Source organism: Esox lucius, chromosome 24 (assembly GCF_011004845.1).
Source record: "Esox lucius isolate fEsoLuc1 chromosome 24, fEsoLuc1.pri, whole genome shotgun sequence".
In the NCBI taxonomy this organism is placed as follows: Eukaryota; Metazoa; Chordata; class Actinopteri; order Esociformes; family Esocidae; genus Esox; species Esox lucius.
Window position 1 is genome coordinate 3,320,426 of NC_047592.1, and position 22,469 is coordinate 3,342,894.

At 40.8% G+C, this 22,469-nt stretch overlaps 2 protein-coding genes across 4 annotated transcripts; both read left to right on the plus strand.

Moving 5' to 3' along the window:
• The first annotated feature begins 1,798 nt into the window (after positions 1 to 1,798).
• LOC105007460 (gastrula zinc finger protein XlCGF57.1-like) lies at positions 1,799 to 6,603 on the plus strand. Its single transcript, XM_029117582.2, has 3 exons — positions 1,799 to 2,012; positions 3,502 to 3,951; positions 4,995 to 6,603. Exons 1-3 carry the CDS (start codon positions 1,847 to 1,849, stop codon positions 6,218 to 6,220), a joined length of 1,842 nt encoding a protein of 613 aa, XP_028973415.1. The 5' UTR covers positions 1,799 to 1,846; the 3' UTR covers positions 6,221 to 6,603.
• Positions 6,604 to 12,488: 5,885 nt separating this feature from the next.
• On the plus strand, positions 12,489 to 17,256 carry LOC105007459 (zinc finger protein OZF-like). Of its 3 annotated transcripts, none has more exons than XM_034290504.1 (3): positions 12,489 to 12,510; positions 13,518 to 13,967; positions 15,791 to 17,256. In XM_034290504.1, the coding sequence occupies exons 2-3, from the start codon at positions 13,799 to 13,801 to the stop codon at positions 17,116 to 17,118; spliced, it is 1,497 nt and encodes a 498-aa protein (XP_034146395.1). In that variant the 5' UTR covers positions 12,489 to 12,510; positions 13,518 to 13,798; the 3' UTR covers positions 17,119 to 17,256. The 3 variants fall into 3 exon arrangements, with proteins under 3 accessions (XP_034146395.1, XP_010864703.2, XP_010864702.2); XM_010866401.3 differs by lacking the exon at positions 12,489 to 12,510 and adding an exon at positions 12,517 to 12,867 and having other exon boundaries at positions 13,518 to 13,980; positions 15,791 to 15,872; XM_010866400.5 differs by lacking the exon at positions 12,489 to 12,510 and adding an exon at positions 12,523 to 12,867.
• The last annotated feature ends 5,213 nt before the right edge of the window (positions 17,257 to 22,469 follow it).

Consider the following 22,469-nt stretch of genomic DNA (forward strand, 5'->3'; position numbering starts at 1 on the left):
TAACATCAACAAGCAAATCATTTTGTACAAAAAAATTTATCAAACGCCTATATGGAGGGCAGGCACCATCCACTCATCTCTGATCACCTGCGTGCAGAATATGAGAGGAGAGATGGAAAACGAGGAGACAGGAGCACTAAGGGGGAGCATAAAATACATTAGTACCACATGTATCTAGTATTAGTAGGCTATATATACACTCACCTAAAGGATAATTAGGAACACCATACTAATACTGTGTTTGACCCCCTTTCACCTTCAGAACTGCCTTAATTCTATGTGGCATTGATTCAACAAGGTGCTGAAAGCATTCTTTAGAAATGTTGGCCCATATTGATAGGATAGCATCTTGCAGTTGATGGAGATATGTGGGATGCACATCCAGGGCACGAAGCTCCCGTTCCACCACATCCCAAAGATGCTCTATTGGGTTGAGATCTGGTGACTGTGGGGGCCATTTCAGTACAGTGAACTCATTGTCATGTTCAAGAAACCAATTTGAAATGATTTGAGCTTTGTGACATGATGCATTATCCTGCTGGAAGTAGCCATCAGAGGATAGGTACATGGTGGTCATAAAGGGATGGACATGGTCAGAAACAATGCTCAGGTAGGCCGTGGCATTTAAACCATGCCCAATTGGCACTAAGGGGCCTAAAGTGTGCCAAGAAAACATCCCCCACACCATTACACCACCACCAGCAACCTGCACATTGGTAACAAGGCATGATGGATCCATGTTCTCATTCTGTTTACGCCAAATTCTGACTCTACCATCTGAATGTCTCAACAGAAATCGAGACTCATCAGACCAGGCAACATTTTTCCGGTCTTCAACTGTCCAATTTTGGTGAGCTTGTGCAAATTGTAGCCTCTTTTCCTATTTGTAGTGGAGATGAGTGGTACCCGGTGGGGTCTTCTGCTGTTGTAGCCCATCCGCCTCAAGGTTGTGCGTGTTGTGGCTTCACAAATGCTTTGCTGCATACCTTGGTTGTAACGAGTGGTTATTTCAGTCAAAGTTGCTCTTCTATCAGCTTGAATCAGTCGGCCCATTCTCCTCTGACCTCTAGCATCAACAAGGCATTTTCGCCCACAGGACTGCCGCATACTGGATGTTTTTCCCTTTTCACACCATTCTTTGTAAACCCTAGAAATGGTTGTGCGTAAAAATCCCAGGAACTGAGCAGATTATGAAATACTCAGACCGACCCGTCTGGCACCAACAATCATGCCACGCTCAAAATTGCTTAAATCACCTTTCTTTCCTATTCTGACATTCAGTTTGGAGTTCAGGAGATTGTCTTGACCAGGACCACACCCCTAAATGCATTAAAGCAACTGCCATGTGATTGGTTGATTAGATAATTGCATTAATGAGAAATTGAACAGGTGTTCCTAATAATCCTTTAGGTGAGTGTATATACACTAGTAGGCTATGTTATGCTTTTTTTTTTGTTATAAACTGTAATAATTCTGCTTTGCAGTATCTGCACAGAGCTTTACTGTCATCACGGACCACTAGATGTACAATGTCGTAATTCTCACTATGTAGTTGTAGTGTGCTACGTCATCATTTATTAGCTTATCACACTCATATGTATCAATAATATTCAATAATTCTACCAAATTGCTGCTAGTTTACATTATGTATATTACTGCCTTCATTGCCATATATATAATCAATAATAGGCTAATACCCAAATGTAAGTTATGTAAGTTCGCAACTAATACTTTGGCCTCTATTATTTTGAAATGTTCGTGACCCGGAAGTGCTTCTGTAATGTTGCTCATAAAACGCTGATCGTACGCTGCCCTGCCTTGATAATAAGTTGTCCTTCCATTGAAAATGTCTGAGCTGCAGTCGTTTCGCGTGTTCTTAAATAGGCGCTTAATTGAGGCTGCTGCGGAGATTTTGGGGGCATTTGAGAGAACAATAGAGGAATACCAGCTTGAGAATGGTCGGTTACGAAGAATGCTGCAGATCAAGCCGGAGATTGAACAATGTCAAATAGGTTCGTATGAATCTGATTTTGAAAACAACAAATGTCAACGCCAGGAAATATATTGGACGGAACGCGTCTATACGTTTTACCTCTTGAACGAGTACACCACTGGTTATGCAAAACGGCTTCCAGGGGGTTTTCCTTTCAAAAAATGTTTTTGTCCAGACTGACAAAAAACATTAATAATCCAGAATATTTGAATCAACGTACTTTCATGGTATGATAAAACATTTGCTGGTACAATTGCGTTGATAACTAACCGCATTAAGGCACCTCTTGAGATTTGTAGTATATATGGCCTAATCGATCAATCAATACCAGAGCTGTATCCAATTACCGTTATACAGGAAACGTTTTCGACAGCAACTTTCGGTTTTCGTATTTTCCGTTCAAAATAAAAGTCAGTGGTAACGCCTAATATGTCTGCTGTGACATCAATATTTTCAGTTCAGCAACATTTAAATGGGCATAAAACCCCCAAAAAACTTAAGAATTTCTATTTAAATAATACATGAATAGTTATTGAAGGGTTAAATAAGGTTAATAATCACTGTGTCCTTCAAACTTTGCTTATGTTAAAAGTATCCTCCATTAGCAGCAATTACAGCCTTGCAGATCTCTGGCATTCTAGTTGCTAGTTTGTTGCCATAATTTGAAGAGATTTAATATATTTGTGTCTCCCACTCCTCTTTCTTTTCTGGTTAGAGCCAGTTTGCGCTCCTCTGTGAAGGGAGTAGTACACAACTTTGTACGAGATCTTCAGTTTCTTGGCAGCTTCTTTCATGGAATAGCCTTCTCCGAACAAGAATAGACTGAGTTTCAGAAGAATGTATATTTCTTCTGATCATTTAGAGCCGTTAAGCGATCCCACAATTGCTGATGCCCCTGGTGAACTAGTCTAATGAAGGATAGTTTTATTGCTTCTTTAATCAGCACAACAGCTTTCCGCTGTGCTGACACAATTGCAAAAGGGTTTTGTAATGATGAATTAGCCTTTTAAAATGATTAACTTGGATTAGCAAAGACAACGTGCCATTTGGACTGATGGTTGCTGATAATTGGCCTCTGTATGCCTATGTAGATATTCCATTAAGCAAACATTCTAGACATTTTGTTTTGTTTATATCTACATGTTTTATTAGTAAATTATTATTTTCATGTTGTAATTGCTATAGATGCGACCCAGTCAATCGCTGAATTAGTTCTATATTTTAGATCCTCATTTCAGATGCTCACCAGTCCTCAAGTAAATTACTAAGAAGGTGACATTCTTGTCAGTCCAAAGACTACATTTCACATGTGGGTCAATCTATGTATAAGCTCAAACATAAGCAACCATTTACTTGTAGATATACAGGTAATCCTGAAGGAATCCTGAATAATGATGAGTGAGGCATAGGTATCCAAAGAGCTGGAGTACAAAGTCAAAACAGCACATTACTGTCCAAATACTTTTGTTATTATAGGAAACCTCTGTTGCTCCTCTTCTACCTTCCAGACTCCCTGCAGGTCTCTGTCTCTGAAGAGGAGGTTCCCCCTGAGCAAAAACACTGTAAGCAGGAGTGGAGACCCAGTCTACAGCAGGAGGACCCAGAGCCCAGACAGATTAAAGAGGAAGAGGAGGAACTCAGAACCAGTCATGAGGAAGAACAGGATCAAGGTCTCTTTGATTCCAAAGACTCCATATTGACTCCTCTCTGTGTGAAAAGTGAATGTGATCAGGAAGACCCACCTTCCAGAGAAACACCAGCTGAATATCCATCTGTCAGTGGACTGAAAATGTCTAAACTCCAGTCGTTTCATGTGTTTCTCAATGAGCGTTTGATGGTGTCGGCAGCTGTGGAGATTTTCAGGGCAGTTGAGAAAACTGTGTCAGAATACCAGGAAGAGAATGATCATCTCCGGAGACTGATACAACTCACCCCAGAGATACAGTCATGTACAATAGGTTTGTACCTTTACTATAACTGGTTGTGTACATTTACAGTACAGTGAAGTATTTTGACCGAGAGAATGTTTACTTTTGGCCTCTGTCCTCCAGCACTTTAGATTTGAAATGAAACAGTGACTATCAGCTTTAAAAGAGCCAAGAGTGGATTCTGCAGCGCTGTGACTAAATTCTAATGGATGCTCATTGGTCATTTCCAGGTAGAACTGTTAGTAGACACATATTGGCCGTTGCAGACATACGACATGGTTTAGTGCGTCTGCAACGGCCAATACGACATGGTTTAGTGTGTCTGCAACGGCCAATACGACATGGTTTAGTGTGTCTGCAACGGCCAATACGACATGGTTTAGTGCGTCTGCAACGGCCAATACGACATGGTTTAGTGCGTCTGCAACGGCCAATACGACATGGTTTGGTGCGTCTGCAACGGCCAATACGACATGGTTTGGTGTGTCTGCAACGGCCAATACGACATGGTTTGGTGTGTCTGCAACGGCCAATACGACATGGTTTGGTGTGTCTGCAACGGCCAATACGACATGGTTTGGTGTGTCTGCAACGGCCAATACGACATGGTTTGGTGTGTCTGCAACGGCCAATACGACATGGTTTAGTGTGTCTGCAACGGCCAATACGACATGGTTTGGTGCGTCTGCAACGGCCAATACGACATGGTTTGGTGCATCTGCAACGGCCAATACGACATGGTTTATGTGTCTGCAACGGCCAATACGACATGGTTTAGTGTGCTGCTCAGCCTCCAGGATCTGAAACCCACAAATTAACACTAGTCATATCATTAAAAGTGCCAAACAAATAACAGTCCAAACAATTCTGAAGTTAACTGTGTATGGACATCATAAGCCTAGTCCAGGAATAATAAAATGATCTCCATTGAGCCTGATTTGAAGTCCAAGACGGGTCTTGATCTGTCTGTGAAACCAGCCCAGAGAGTGTAAGTCACACTTGCATAATTTCCGTGTATGATTCAAGTTGTTCTGTTTCATTCTCTGGTATAGATAATCTCTCTATCCCTCCAGGCACCCTGAAGGTCTCTGTCTCTGAAGAGTTTTCACCTGAGCAGAAACACTCTGAGCAGGAGTGGAGCCCCAGTCTGGGGCAGAAGGACCCACAGCCCACACAGATTAAAGAAGAACAGGAGGAACTCAGAACCAGTCAGGAGGAAGAACTGGATCAAGGGCTCTTTGATACCAAAGACTCCATATTGACTCCTCTCTGTGTGAAGAGTGAATGTGAACAGGAGAACCCGCTTGTGGAGAACAGAGAGACTGACTTTCCACCGTCATCCTCAGCACTATCCTGCCCTTTTTGTGACAAGGTGTTCAAATTAAAAGGGAATCTGTCCAAGCACATGAGGATTCATACAGGGGAGAAAACATTTAGCTGTGGTGAATGTGGGAAAAGTGTCAGTTCAGAGGCTTACCTTAATAGGCATATGCAGACACACACAGGGGAGAAACAATTTACCTGTGATGACTGTGGAAAAAGTTTTAAATGGAAAATAGTACTGGAAAGGCATAAACGGACTCACACTGGAGAGAAACCATTTATCTGTGGTGAATGTGGGAAAAGCTTCAGTTGCAAGGCAATCTTAACTGTGCATACACGTACACACACAGGAGAGAAACCATTCAGCTGTGTTGACTGTGATAAAAGCTTCAGTCAGAAAGGGGACTTAAATAGGCATATACAGACACACACTGGGGAGAAACCGTTTAACTGTGTTGACTGTGGGAAGAAATTTAGTTTTGAAGTTTCTTTAAGGAGACATAAATTGATTCACACAGGAGAGAAACCCTTTAGCTGTGGTGAATGTGGGAAAAGCTTCAGTTTAAAGGAAAACTTAACTAGGCACAAACTGACTCACAGAGAGAAACTATTTACCTGTACTGACTGTGGCTTAAGCTTTGTTCATAAGGAAGACCTAAAAGGGCATAAACTGACTCACACAGAAGGTAAATCATTAATATGTGGTGACTGTGGAAAAAGCTACAGTACGAAGAAGATCTTATCTAGACATCAGCTGATTCACAAGAGAGAGAAATCTTTGAGTTGTGGTGTCTGTGGGAAAAACTTCAGCCATAAAGGGGACCTAAAAAGGCATATGCAAACACACACAGGAGGGAAGCCTTTTAGCTGTAAATGTGGGAAAAGGTTCAGTCTCAAGAAGAACCTGAACAGGCATGAGCTGGCTCACACAGGAGAGAAATCATTAAGTAGTGAAGAAATCACAACTAATATCTAATCGCCCACATACTGACTGACGATGGAGTCAAACAACATACCTGTTCAGCCAGTGGGACAAAACTCTACTAAGTAATCAGAAAAACATCCACAAGGAAGGAAAACAAAATGAAAAAGACATACAAGGAAACAGAATTTGTGTAAAGAAAGTAAACCAACTTTGGATTATTGATACTGTGGGTTCAGAAAAGGAAATTGATCTATGATGAATTGACCAGGTGTTATGTGGAGTTGGGACAGTAATGTAATATGGTATTTTGACACTCACACAACTCCATTCATACCCTAGTGGCCTTAGAATCACAACCACAGTGTAACATTGGTGAATTGTGACTGACTGATATTAACAAATATACACAACATATATTAAAAAGTTATGAAGAAGGTTATTTGTAGATCCTGTCCAACACAGAAGAGGTTTTCTACAATGACGTTCAAAAGTATTTGGACATGAGCATAATTTTATTTTGGCTTTGTACTCAAGCAATTTTGATTCGACAATGAAACAATGACTAAAGTGCCAAACATTAACTTCACCTGCAGTATATACATTTTGGGAACTGGTATCTAAATGCTTAGAAACTACAGTACGTATTCTATATAGTCCACCTAATTTTGCGGAACCTGAAGTATTACAGTTTTTTTCAATATGCTAGCTAGAGTTTACCTATACTTAAGATACTTTCTCTAAAATCTTAACACAGCAACACACCTACACCACAAGATTACCCAAACAGTTCTGCTCAAAACCACATCTTGCTCATTAAATACCTACTCTACATTTCAAAATGCAAACAAATGTTCTCTACATACACCAACTCTATCAAAACACAGGGCAAACCTGACTCAATATCTAATAATTCTGTCAAAGCACTAGCACACGTTTTCCATCGAAGAGGAACATATAGTCAATCATAGCACAACGACTTTCAAAATACTAATAGTTGATGGCAAATACAAAAACAGCATTACTTTGAATGTTTCGGTTCTGCCTGTATACAACAGACAATATGAAATGCACCATTTGAGAACCACTGTTACACTTTTCTTACCAGGAAGAGATGAAGCTATGAATCCATTAGGTTATATATTTCATTTTCTTTTTACTGTAAACGGCTCTACATTTTTTGGCTGAGTGTTGAATGTGTGCATTTTTGGTAAATCAGCTATTTCTCAGAAATTCTTAACAGCTGTTCCAATACAACTTTTGACCTGCTGTTGTTGCAGAAGTAGACGCTTTATACTATATTTAAGGTTTTGAAGATTAGGTCTTCATTTCTGGCATGCTGTGTACAAGCATTTGTAAATAACGCAAGAAATATCCATAATTTTGGCATTGGTTTGTATGAAAAGAAAATCTAAGCATTTTAGAAATGTGTTAATTCACTGCATATTCTGCAAAAACACTTGAACTGGGTAAATTGTATGGTCCACAACACACAGAGTTGGTGCTAATTGTGTTTAGTTTAGAAAAGGTGTCTAGAGATAGGACAAAAGGATATTAGCAATTGTAAAAAAAAACTGTTACACATTCGTATAAAGTGTGTTTATTAAAGTAGTCAAATGTGTTGATTAATATTCCTAGCATGCACTGTCTAGCTTTTCTGAAAACCAAAAATGCTCCACATCTTCCCTGGTGATGCTCTGCCAGGCCTGTGCTGGGTATCTTCCCTGGTGATGCTCTGCCAGGCCTGTACTGGGTATATTACCTGGTGATGTTCTGCCAGGTCTGTACTGGGTATCTTCCCTGGTGATGCTCTGCCAGGTCTGTACGGGGTATCTTCCCTGGTGATGCTCTGCCAGGCCTGTAGTGCAGCCATCTTCAGGTCCTGCTCCGTTCGTGGCTTTTTTCAAATGTTGGTCTTGTCTGGAGCATGTGAAAGACATGTTCAATTGGAATCAGATCTGGCCTTTGACTTGGACAGTGAAGAACTTTCCACTTAAAATCTCTTGGTTGCTATGGCAATGTGTTTTGGGTCATTGTCCTGCGTTATGATGAAGCGTCGTCCAAAGAGTTTGGTTTCATCTGAGCAGATTCAAAGTTTTTTACACTTCAGAATACATTCTGCTAGAGTCATCATCAGTTGTATCATCAATCAAGTCAATCTGCCAATCGTTCTCCTACTGGTAGTCCTGTACCATTTTTTTCAACTGCCCTTAAAGCCAGAAAAGCAGTCGCGGTTAAGCGCTCATTTACAAAGGCACCAACAGACTGAAAATAATACATTTTCCATCAAACAAGAGTAGGGCATTAAAATCCTGTTGGTTCCACTGTCAAGATTCAGCCAGTTCATTTGGAATACATATTGCCTCATAACTCATTTTGATTACATACCATACATGTAGCGTTTTACCGCTGATTCTTATTCTGAAAGACCACAAGTCTAATGGCTGCTCCCCTAATCTCTAATTATGCCTGGACAGCATGACACAATGTAAAACATGGGAGTTTCACGTCCACATTGTCTTCGTTTGTTCTTACCAGCAGGTATTGAACACAAACACATCGCAGTGCCCCCAGGTGGACTTTAACTAAAAGGTACAGACTGGTAAGTATGAAAAGGAATAACTAGAAGATTGGTGAATGCACTGTGTAAGGAATAGGACTGGTGCCTCCAGTTCTATTAATTCTGTTTCTATGGATCTCATCTCATCATCTGAGAGAAGACATGTTCAATTGGAGCATTGCTGATGAGCACAGAAAACGTGTCTGTGTTGTCTCATCTAACCAGAACACACCCATTTAATTGTCCTTGTTGTTGTGCCGTTCTTCAGTGTAAAAAAAAGATTAATGTGGCTAGTAAAGCTCTTCAAACCACCTGGTCTGTTTTTTCTGTAAATGACAGCCTGAGTGTCCTTATGAGGGCATGTGTGAGAGCACAGAAACACCCTTTATTTTTAACTATGAAGGAAGAAGGTTTGTGTCCAAAAAAGTGCCTGACATTATTAACATTGTATATAGCTACACCAACAAAGCGTCCAGAGAGCTTCAGAACTCTGGAAAAGTCCATAAATGTAGATGTGTTTTGTGTAAAACAAACATGCTTATGGTTTATTTCATATTCATGCTATCTCAACCGGTAGGATAATAGTACTTGTGATCTATATCACTACTTAAATCCAACTAGACCTAAAATGTTCTGTTCTGTACTACAAACATGTCCTTTGACAAAAGAAAGTTTAAACCCCAAGGAAACCCAACACACCACCCATAGATCACCATCCTTAATATGGATCATGGTGGTGGCAGCATCATGTTGTGGGGATTCTTGTCATTGTCCAGAAGTGTTCACCTTACAGTCAAACTGAAGCAGACAGCCAAAGATGTGGAGTGGCAATGTAAAAAAAAAAAAAAGGGAAATATTTTTGAGTGGCCCAGACAGAGTTGTAGTAACTGTCAAAGGTTCTTCCACCAATTAACTTAGGGGTGGGGAGACGTATCAAATTATGATATTTTCATTTAGAATTTTCTATTTATTATTTCACTTCACAATAAACATATTCCCTTTATTTTATTTAAGCAGGGGGGACACATTGAGACTTGACTCACATACTCCTTTAATGTGAGGAGGTGTAAATTACAGGATTTTTTTTAATTCATAAAAATCTAAGGCAAACATATTACAAAATATGTTAAAGAGGGTTTCAATTTTCTATAGCCATTTTCTTTTCTTTGTGGATGCTTTTATTTTTACATACCCCGATTTGTATCAGTTCATGATTAGTCTGTCTTCAGATTGAAGCTTTCCACAGTCACAACAGCTAAACAGTGTCTCTCTTTCAGTCAGTATAAGTTGAGACAGGGACTACTTGTGGCTGAAGCTTTTTCCACCAACACCACAGCTACGATTTTCTCTTCTGTGTGAATTAGATTGTCTTCTTTTATCCTCTTTTTCCACAAAGCTTTTCCCACAGTCATTATAACTAAACAGTTTTTCATCGGTGTGAATCAGTTTATGCCTGGTTAGACTCCCTTTCTGATTAAAACCTTTTCCACAGTCAGCACAAATAAACGATTTCTCCCCTGTGCGAGTTAGTTTGTGCATGGTTAAATGCTGGTTGAGACGGAAGCTTTTCCCACAGTCACCACAGCTAAAAGGTTTCTCTTCTGTGTGAGTCATTTTGTGTATGGTTAGACTCCCCTTCTGATTGAAGCTTTTCCCACAGTTGTCACAGCTAAATGGTTTCTCTCCTGTGTGAATCTGTATGTGTGTAGTTAGGTGCCCCTTCCGACTAAATCTTTTCCCAAAGTCATCACAGCTATATGGTTTCTCTCCAGTGTAAATATGTGTATGTGTAGCTAAGTGCCCCTTCCGAAATTAATCTTTTCCCACAATCATCACAGCAAAAAGATTTCTCTCCTGTGTGAATCCTCATGTGCTGGGACAGATCTCCTCTGAATTTGAACATCTTACCACAAACAGGGCAGGTGAAGGGTTTCCCACTGTGACCCAGTCGGATGTTGGCCTTCGGATTACAGGTGGAGTTGTAGCTGCATCCCTTCCTGTGGAAGTGGAACAGTATTTCTCAAATGGTTCTCAGGGATTTAATGGTGGGCTGCTGTCCGGTATCACCGGATCTCTGCTTACAACTGAGCTGTGGCTGGAGGCGTGGGTTTGATTATCTGGGGGGGGACATGCAGAGTTGGGACCATTTGACTGGATCACAGTGTCAACAGGTTTAAGATCCACTGGTTTATAGTGACTCCCTCTATTCTCCCCAGTCTGGGATTGGGGAAGTATCAAGGACTGAAACAACTCCTGGCTGGTTCTGAGTTCCTCCTCTTCCTCTTTAATCTGTGTGGGCTCTGAGTCCTCCTCCTCCAGACTGGGGCTCCACTCCTGCTCACAGCATTTCTGCTCAGGGGGAACCTCCTCTTCAGAGACAGAGACCTGTGGGGAGTCTGGAGGTAAGGCGAGGAGGAACAGAGGTGTGAAAGTAATTAGACAGTATTTATTTCACTGCGGCTTTGTACTCAAGCACTTTGGATTGGATTGTGAAACAATGACTATAATGTTAAAGTGCCAAAGGAGAGGGTTCATCAATCTTGAAAACAGTAAGCACTTTATTTGTTTTTACAGTTTCCCATTCGTTCAGTAGGTGGTGGTGTATGCACTTTCAAGTTTCATGCGATGGGGGTGGGGGGGGGGGGGTTTCCAACATGTTTGTTGGTAGCGAGTGACACATTTAAGTTCCACAGAAGCGAAGTCGAGTCCTTCTGCATTATGCCTTTTGTTTCAAGGAAACTGGTCCAGACACCTTTGAGACGTTTATGTTTCGTCTCCAGCATGCGTAACCACGGATCTCGTGTAGAAATAATATCCAATGACAATTCCGTGGGTGCCAACGAATCAAAACTATAGCTAGAAACCAGTAGATTTACTGTGTACGAACCTATGTCACAAAGTTTTATCTGCCGCATTATCAGCAGACTTCTTCTTAGCCGATCATTCTCCTCCTGGTAGTCTCCTACCAATTTATCAACCGCCCTAAAAATCATAACAGCACTCGCGGTTAAGCGCTCATTTACAAACCCACGAAACAACTGCAGATTAGTCATTTTCCGTGTTATAAGAGCAGGGCATTAAACGGCTATGTATACATTAATGACTTCAAGCAAGAATAGCACCTGCCATGTCATCTTAGAAACAATGAACGAATACTTCCGGGTCAGGAATGTCAGAATAAAGGTCCCTCATCTAAGCGTCAATTAGCTGTATATAATTAATGTAATTACGCAGCTATCAAATGACTACCTTATGTTCTTATCTACATGTTATGTGGAGATAGGGTCATTTAAACTATTGTGGCTTTTAATTTCAAGCATTATAATGGTCTCAATGCCATACACTCCATGTGAAATGTATTATACCTTACAGTGAACAAAACAGTTTTTGTGCCGATGTTTGTTTGCCAGTAGTCAGTAAGGTATGTAGCGCCTCTACGTTTTTATTAGGCTTCATTTTGGTAATTTAGTTCGGTTGCAGGAGGTGGGACAAAAGCCTTTCTATTATTTTACCAGGTTAGTACCAATAACACTTTTTCTTCAGTGCTGACCTGGAAGCAATCTGCCTTGGACAGAACCGTGTCTTTTAACAGCAACTTATATATTTCGGGGGTTAAATCGTATTCATGCCACCTCAAACGGCTGTATGACATCTGCTTTACTATATCACTAGCTTACAAATATCCAACGTCATTCGGATGTCTGTTCTGTACATGATACGTTAGTCAACTGTACGCGCCCACTACAAACAGCTGTCGTTGTAACTGCGGGAGGCAGGTTTAAAGGTTTGACGGAGGAAAATAAATTAAACCATAAGTACAGCGTTTAAACGTCATCCTGCATTAGATGTTGGACTTTTATTAAGGAAAAAAATTCCTAACTGATGTAACCCAGAAGTACTTTGTTAGTGTTTTTGACAAGATCCAAGTGTTGTTATGTTGGCCCGGATGTAGCCGTACTAGCCGAAACCCCAACTTGTCATCTTAAAATGGCCGGACTGCAGTCGTTTCGTGTATTTTTGAATGAGCGCCTGGTTGTGGCCGCTGTGGACATTTTCGGGGCAGTTGAGAAAACGGTAGCTGAGCACCAAGAGGAGAATGATCGGCTACGGAGACAGCTGCAAATCACGCCTGGTAGAATCGGTTCGTATATAGATGCGCTGATCGGCAGCTACAGTCCAACTAAATCAATTCACTTGTTAGCCAGAAATCTATATCGAATAATACATTTTTAAAAATCATTTTCGTTGTATTTAAGCAGACTGGCCGGGGGATCCGGTGTTGTGCCGAAGCATCCACCCTGCCGTCCCACCCGATTCTAATTGCTGCGACTTGTTTCCTTGTTGAGAGGACAGTTCAGCCTACATATTTCACTGACATTCGTAGCAAAAAGCTTTAATTTAATTGTTTACATCAAGACAGCAATCGAAGGACACGTTAGGGTGCGTTTCATTGGATCTTTAAGGCAGGTTGATCGCGTGGGAATTAAGGCACTGTTTGCAGTTCTCGGTTGGCTATTTGTTTTAAGTGTATTACTATAAACAAATCGTTGTCATATCTCCCATTTCTTATTCGACTAGTGTTTTCTAAAGCGTAATGATAATAATTCAGCCATTATTGCCCTGAAATGTTTATTTCATTTTATGAATTATATTTAATTTATAAATAGTGCAACTATAGAGTCACATTAGGATAAGAACATATTCTTGCCTGCAAAACATCATGTTACTGTCCACAATATGTTTAAAATGTATTATACAGTAGATAACCTCTGTTCCTCATCTTCCCTCCAGGCTCCCTGCAGGTCTCTGTCTCTGAAGAGGAGGTTCCCCCTCAGCAGAAACACTGTGAGCAGGAGTGGAGCCCCAGTCTGGGGGAGGAGGACCCTGAGGCCAGACAGATTAAAGAAGAACAGGAGGAACTCAGAACCAGTCCGGAGGAAGAACTGGATCAAGGGCTCTTTGATACCAAAGACTCCATATTGACTCCTCTCTGTGTGAAACATGAATGTGAACAGGAGGACCCACCTTCCAGAGAAACACCAGCTGAATATCCATCTGTCAGTGGACTGAAAATGTCTAAACTCCAGTTGTTTCATGTGTTTCTCAATGAGCGTTTGATGGTGTCGGCAGCTGTGGAGATTTTCAGGGCAGTTGAGAAAACTGTGTCAGAATACCAGGAAGAGAATGATCATCTCCGGAGACTGTTGAAAAACACCCAGGAGATGCCATTATCTAGAATCGGTTTGTATTTACAGTGAGGAAAAAATCCATATATAATCCCCTGCTGATTTTGTATGTTTGCCCACTGACAAAGAAATGATCAGTCTATAATTTTAATGGTTATTTGAACAGTGAGAGACAGAATAACAACAAAAGATCCAGAAAAATGCATGTCCAAATATAAATTGATTTGCATTTTGATGAGTGAAACAAGTATTTGATCCCCTCTCAATCAGAAAGATTTCTGTCTCTCAGGTGTCTTTTATACAGGTAACGAGCTGAGATTAGGAGCACACTGTTAAAGAGAGTGCTCCTAATCTCAGTTTGTTTCCTGTATAAAAGACACCTGTCCATAGAAGCAATCAATCAACCAGATTCCAAACTCTCCACCATGGCCAAGACAAATGAGCCTATCCAAGGATGTCAGGGACAAGATTGTAGACCTACACAAGGCTGGAATGGGCTACATGACCATCGCCAAGCAGTTTGGTGACAAGGTGACAACAGTTGGTGCAATTATTCGCAAATGGAAGAAACACAAAAGAACTGTCAGTCTTCCTCGGTCTGGGGCTCCATGCAAGATCTCACCTTGTGGAGTTGCAATGATCATGAGAACAGTGCAATGATCTCAAGGCAGCTGGGATCATAGTCACCAAGAAAACAATTGGTAACACACTACGCCTTGAAGGACTGAAATCCTGCAGCGCCGGCAAGGTCCCCCTGCTCAAGAAAGCACATGTACAAGCCTGTCTGAAGTTTGCCAATGAACATCTGAATGATTCAGAGGAGAACTGGGTGAAAGTGTTGTAGTCAGATGAGACCGAAATCGAGCTCTTTGTCATCAACTCAACTCGCCAGAGGAGGTGGAAACATTATGCTTTGGGGGTATTTTTCTGCTAAGGGGAAAGGACATCTTCACTGCATCAAAGGGACGATGGACAGGGCCATGTACCTTCAAATCGTGGGTGAGAATCTCCCTCCCTCAGCCAGGGCATTGAAAATGGGTCGTGGATGGGTATTCCAGCATGACAATGACCCAAAACACACGGCCAAGGCAACAAAGGAGTGGCTCAAGAAGAAGCACATTAAGGTCCTGGAGTGGCCTAGCCAGTCTCCAGACCTTAAACCAATAGAAAATCTGTGGAGGGAGCTGAAGGTTTGAGTTGCCAAACGTCAGTCTCAAAACTTTAATGACTTGGAGAAGATCTGCAAAGAGGGACAAAATCCCTCCTGAGATGTGTGCAAACCTGGTGGCCAACTACAAGAAACGTCTGACCTCTGTGATTGCCAACAAGGGTTTTGCCACCAAGTACTAAGTCATGTTTTGCAGAGGCGTCAAATACTTATTTCACACATTAAAATGCAAGTCAATTTATAATGTTTTTGACATGCATTTTTCTGGATAATTTTGTTGTTATTCTGTCTCTCACTGTTCAAATAAACCTAAAAAATGTTTTCCCTCACTGTATATCTACTGATATCTAGCAAGCTCCACTTGAATAAACAACTGTTTATGCTTTCAGTTTAGGTTTATCAGACATTCCTCCTCAGCAAATGGATTAAAACAGCAGCGATATGGCAAATCTGTTTCTTAATTTCACAGCTGTCACTAATATGTCCAGTGGCAAGTGTTGAAAAACCCATCTGACAATCTTCTGGACAGTTAATGAATGTTGCCATTCTGAATTAATTGTCTTTCAACATATCTTATGATTAGCTGAGGAATATAATTTGGTTAATTCTTAAGTGCTCCTTAGAAACCTACATAGACATTATCTATTTTCTATATTATCTATCTCCAACAGGTCAGTTTTAAGAAATACTCTTTCTCTCCTTCCCTCCAGACTCCCTGGAGGTCTTTGTTTCTGAAGAGGAGCTTCCCCCTGAGCAGCAGCTCTGTGAGCAGGAGTGGAGTCCCAGTCTGGGGGAGGAGGACCCAGAGCCCACACAGATTAAAGAGGAACAGGAGGAACTCCGAACCAGTCAGGAGGAAGAACAAGATCAAGGGGTGGCGCTTGATATTTTGAAGTTTAAATTCACTCCCTCCGGTGTGAAAAGTGAATGTGATCAGGAAGACCCACTGTGGTCCCTGACTCCTCCCTCAACCCAGACTGTGGAGAACAGAGAGGCTGATTTACCTCAGAGACCTCCTGGCACGGTGACCAACCTAAAGAGTCCCAACACTCCCAGTGACCCAGAACAACGAGACAGCAGCTCATCAATGAATTCCAACCCACCACTGAAGAAACGTGGATCCAAACCTACCATGTCTAGAAAACCTCACCACTGTCGTGACTGGTTCAGACAGAAGGGAGACAGAACACACCATCAACTGACTCACACAAGAAAGAAATCCTATAACTGTAATGACTGTGGGAAAAGCTTTAGTCAGAGGGGGAACCTGACAAAACACACAATGATCCACACTGGGGAGAAACCCTTTAGCTGTGGTGTCTGTGGGAAAAGCTTCAGTCAGAAGGGAAACTTAACCAAACACACACTGACTCACATGGGAGACAAGCAGTTTAGTTGTGGAAGATGTGGGAAAAGTTTCAGCCAGAAGCAGGACCTAACCATGCACTTACCGACTCACACGGGAGAGAAATCATTTTGCTGCGGCGACTGTGGGAAAAGCTTCAGTCAGAAGGGGACCCTGAACAGACATAAACTGACTCACACAGGTGAGAAACCATTTACCTGTGGTGACTGTGGAAAAAGCTTCAATTCAAAATGGCACCTTAACTTGCACATACTGACTCACACAGGAGAGAAACCATTTGTCTGCGGTGACTGTGGAAAAAGCTTCAGTCAGAAGGGGCACCTGAAATTGCACATACTGACTCACACAGGAGAGAAACCATTTGTCTGCGGTGACTGTGGAAAAAGCTTCCATGAAAAGGGAGACTTGAATAGGCACCTAAGGACACACACAGGAGAGAAACCATTTGTCTGTGGTCATTGTGGCAAAAGTTTTAATCAGAAGGGGAATCTGACCACTCATATACAGACTCACACAAAAAACAAACATGGCTGCCCAATCTGTGGTGACAAATTCAGTAAGAAGACTGATCTCCTGACTCATGTGAAAAATCTCCACAAAAAATTCAAACAAGAAAAAAACACAACAAGAATAGAAAATGAGGACTTGAATTCACAGAGTGTACAAAGCTAGAATAATGAGATACACCCAAAATTGCCTGTCGAACATTTGTAACTGTTGGTGCTTGTTCCTGTAACTAACCCCATGGGGGGTATCTTACCCCAGTTGCTGGAAAAAATGCCCCTTTTTATTAAATGCAAATTAATTGGTTAACTGTAGCTATTTATTTTACTTTAGCGTAGCCATCTTCAACATACAAAAAAAAATCACTCAACTTTTCTTTTTTGTTTCTGGAAATAGACATGTTGGGGGTTTGTCTTGCTCTATGTTACCCTATGTGCAACTATCCTCTATTATTATTTTTTTTTTTTAACATATACATTATGGAAATTCTTATGTAATGAAACCTATCATAACGCAAGATATAATAATATATGGATTGCCCAGTTTTACGTATACTGATATTCCACAATGAAATGTCACCTCATATTAATACCCCAGTGAAATATTTGATGCCCACTTAAGATGTCGCAATGCCTCAGATAATCTTGAAAGAAATATGTATATTCTGATGGTTATACTTAAATCTCTGTGTTACAATTGCATCTTCTCTGTATAATGATGTTATATTTACATCTGTGTGATTATCAGAACAGCTGTTACAAAGAAAATATGCTTACATTTGATCTATTCCGTGGACTACTGGTGGAGGAAAGCTGGTCGTTAGGCTAGTCTGCCACATTTCCAGATTGAGTGGGAGCCTCTAGAAGAAAGGGCCCATATTGGTTTTGTAGAAGGCAAACTGGCAGTAAATCAGTTAATCTGAGGTCTTCAGTCTACCAACTGGTCTCTTTTACTTCATCTTTGTCTCTGAGGTGTTCAGTCTCCAGTCTACCAACTGGTCTGTTACTTCTTCTTTAGCTTTGAGGTGTTCAGAAGTACACCTTTGCAACTCTCTGACACAAAGAACAAGATCCCTGTGTTCTCAGCCTACACCTTCACTGGTGTTGGAGGAAGTGAGGGAAGACCACTAACATGGATGATTGAGCCTCAGGTAATGTAAACATTATTTTAAAATTCCATTTGAGTTTGTCCACTACTTGGTGCTTTTTGAGAATTAAACGCTGGTAAAATTCAGACTTAATGTGCTCAACAAACTCAGTTAAATGAAGATATAGCATTTGTATATGTCTCTAAGGTTCTCTAATGTTTCTGAACGTACACCATGTAAAAAGTATATTTTTTTGTAATACTAGATACAGTATATAACAGGGGTGGGTAGAGTTTACTAGATACAGTATTTAACAGGGGTGGGTAGAGTTTACTAGATACAGTATATAACAGGGGTGGCTAGAGTTTACTACATACAGTATCAATCAATCAATCAATCAAAATGTATTTATAAAGCGCTTTTTACAACAGCAGTTGTCACAAAGTGCTTTACAGAGACACCCGGCCTTAAACCCCAAGGAGCAAACAACAGTAGTGTTGAATTTCAGTGGCTAGGAAAAACTCCCTAAGAAGGTCGAATTTATGAAGAAACCTAGAGAGGACCCAGGCTCAGAGGGGTGACCAGTCCTCTTCTGGCTGTGCCGGGTGAGATATTAAGAGTCCAATTGGAATAATAAATAAATTTCTCTGGGCTAAATCCAGAGTATATTTGATTTTAGACTAGGTCAGAAGTATGACCAGGTGGACAAGGACAGGAACAGCAACGGTCCCCCCAAACCAGGTAATCCGCAGGTGTGGACCAGGACCTCATCTCCTTCTAAAATTTCAAATTGGAGGAAACTGAGAAAAGTTAGTAGTACATCCCTCATGTCCCCCAGCACAATAATATAGCAGCGTAACACCTTGGAAACTGAATCTAGTAAAGTATACAGCAGGGGTGGCTAGAGTTGTTGTGCTTTCTCGTGTTTGGACGATCAGTGTTCGTGGAGGCGTGAGGAGAAGCACACAACAAAGAACATCCGTTTCAGGAACTTTACTTGGCTTCTTAAAACACACTTTTACAACAACAGGGATTTTATGCTCTTGCCCAGCGCCGATGGGTTTGCATACTACCTTCTGCACTGGAGCCTGCAAGCATCTGACGCTAAAGTAAACAAGCCAAAAACTAATCCCCACATCTGATTGACTAATGCGAACACATTATGTAAAATAACTAACAAACAATGTATTTACTTAACTAACACTATACCAGTATATAACAGGGGTGGCTAGAGTTTACTAGATACAGTATATAAAAGGGGTGGCTAGAGTTTACTAGATACAGTATATAACAGGGGTGGCTAGAGTTTACTAGATACAGTATATAGCAGGGGTGGCTAGAGTTTACTAGATACAGTATATAGCAGGGGTGGCTAGAGTTTACTAGATACAGTATATAGCAGGGGTGGCTAGAGTTTACTAGATACAGTAAATAACTGGGGTGGCTAGAGTTTACTAGATACAGTATATAGCAGGGGTGGCTAGAGTTTACTAGATACAGTATATAGCAGGGGTGGCTAGAGTTTACTAGATACAGTATATAGCAGGGGTGGCTAGAGTTTACTAGATACAGTATATAGCAGGGGTGGCTATATATATTGATGAATCAAGATCTGTACTTCTCAAGCAAAATGTAAAAAATAAATAAATTGGAGTGTCTCTAGCAAAAATTACTACAAGGGTGATGTCCAGGTGTTTCCGACTGTACCAGCCACTGTCTCTGAATTATATTTTGCCTCAGTTAGAAATGGTGCAAAATCCCAGAGACGCAATTTAGGAAATAGTTGCGGAGAGTCCCCTATAGATGATGTACCTAATCCGTATAAACAAACCGTGAAATTTAATGTGTTTATGGTCAGCTGAAATAAACCATTTCATAACCATTTGTTTGGGTTGTGGTTGGGGTTAAACTGAGTTGATGAAAATTAAGGTTGGGATAGTGTGGGTTAAAGGGGTGCTTCACTTTATGTCTCAAGTTTCCAAGTTTATTTGTCAAATGCACTGCAAAACACAGCTTCATCCCACACAATGACATTCTTGTGACATGGCACCCAACAACTAAGTAGTGAGTTGGAAGAGTATATAAGCAAAAAAATTAATTTGATGGAAAATAATAAAATAAAGCAACTTTATACATTACACTAGCAGCCGTTAAAAAAAGAGTACTGTAAACTAGCAGCAATCTGGGTAGTATTTGATGTAGCAGCAATCTGGGTAGTATTTGATATAGCAGCAATCTGGGTAGTATTTGATACAGCAGCAATCTGGGTAGTATTTGATACAGCAGCAATCTGGGTAGTATTTGATATAGCAGCAATCTGGGTGGTATTTGATATAGCAGCAATCTGGGTAGTATTACTGAACATTTAGATATGGTAAGTATGGCAGTAATATACATAACATTGTGAACTAGCAGCAATTGGTAGAGTTAATGAATATTATAGATGCATATGAGTATATATATAAGCCTATAAATGGTGGCAAAATGTACACACAGCAAAATATAGCAAGAGGATAAAGCAATAATATACATACCACTGTACATAGCAGCAATTAAAAAAGTGTACTTTAAAATTGCAGCAGTATTGGTAGTAGTATTGTATATTATTGATATGGTAAGTATGAAGGTATTATATATAAAACGTAAACGAGCATCAATTTGGAAAGAGTAGGAGGGGGACTATGAACAGTACAGTAGACATATTGAGTATTATGGATAAATGTGAGTGTAATATGCTGTAATATGAGTGTAAATCACAAATATACACATTATAACTTCTTTTAGCAGGCATTGTAGTACATCTTAAAGAACAGTCAACGACCAGCTCATGTGCTACTGATAAGACTCCTACTCTTTTTATGTAAAGTCTTACCAACTTTATTTGCTTCTTTAAATCCATTTGGGATTTAAAAATATTGTAAATTTTGTAAATTTCCCAGAATCCTGTGGTTTTCCACAAAATCCATACGTTAGAGGATTCTGGATTTCCTGGTTTTTCCCCACTTATTAATGTGAATCATCCTAACTGGGTTTGCTGGTTATTCCCCACTTATTAATGTGAATCATCCTAACTGGGTTTGCTGGTTACCCAGAAAATATTGGGAAAGTTAGCAGATGTTAGCAACCCTAATCTTGTTGCGTATTTCTACAATGTTGGATGTAAAAGAAATCACGTGTGTGTGTGTGTGTGTGTGTGTGTGTGTGTGTGTGTGTGTGTGTGTGTGTGTGTGTGTGTGTGTGTGTGTGTGTGTGTGTGTGTGTGTGTGTGTGATCCTGGTTGTACTCAACATCTGTGGACCAGATTTCTTCACCAAAATGGTAAAACGTAACAACTGAATCATCCACGATTAGTTCCAGCCAGGGCTGTAGCTGACACGAGGAAAGGTGGATAGGGCTGGGGCTGGGGGCCCACTGATCATAACAATGTTGTTGTTGTCTATAAGTGAGGGGAGCCATGGCCGTTTCCAGCATAGGGTTTAGGTTTACGGTAAAACCTGGGGTTAGTGTTAGAATTGGGGCTCGTACCAGCTTATGCTGAGTTTGGGCTGGGTTAAGTTTAGGCACTGCCCTTTCATGCCCTGAGAAGTTACAAAAGCCTATTGCCAGTTCGAAGAACATTCATTGTTTACTACAAATGTTGTCCAACATGCCTTTATCTCTGTACTCATTCAGTCAATAAGCGTCAAACATTGTATTTTTTTTTTTTTAATCTCTGTCCATTATAATGCATTTAGAAAAATATGAATTTAGTGAAAAAATTATAAACCAATATTGTGAACAGGCCTTGTGTAAAACATTACATCTAAGATAACCAATATAGGCCATAGTTATTATTATAACGTTAGGCCATAGACAGTGATGCAACTGACCTGAGAACATTCTAGAGGTGGATGATTGTGAAGCTTCAGTTTGAGCAGATGATCTGTCATCTGGAGGGAAGTTCATTTGGCTGCAATGAATCATTTCAACCAGCAGGTGGCATCAGTGTACACCGTGTGAATGAGCCTCTGAGAAACATGCCTGGGTCAATGCTTGGTTATGCCATCCCTAATATGTAGTAACGATGAGAGACACAGGGAATGGCCACAGGGCCAGTGTTCTCGGTCCTGGAGGGGATTCATTCACAAAAAGTGGAAGAAACAATAAAACTTGATACATATTTTTGGGTAGCAGGTGTGTCTTGTCAAGGGGAGGCAGCAAGATCAACTGGGCTGTGTTCAAGGAGATCAACTGGGCTGTGTTCAAGGAGATCAACTGGGCTGTGTTCCAGGAGATCAGCTGGACTGTGTTCCAGGAGATCAGCTGGGCTGTGTTCCAGGAGATCAGCTGGGCTGTGTTCCAGGAGATCAGCTGGGCTGTGTTCCAGGAGATCACCTGGGCTGTGTTCCAGGAGATCACCTGGGCTGTGTTCCAGGAGATCACCTGGGCTGTG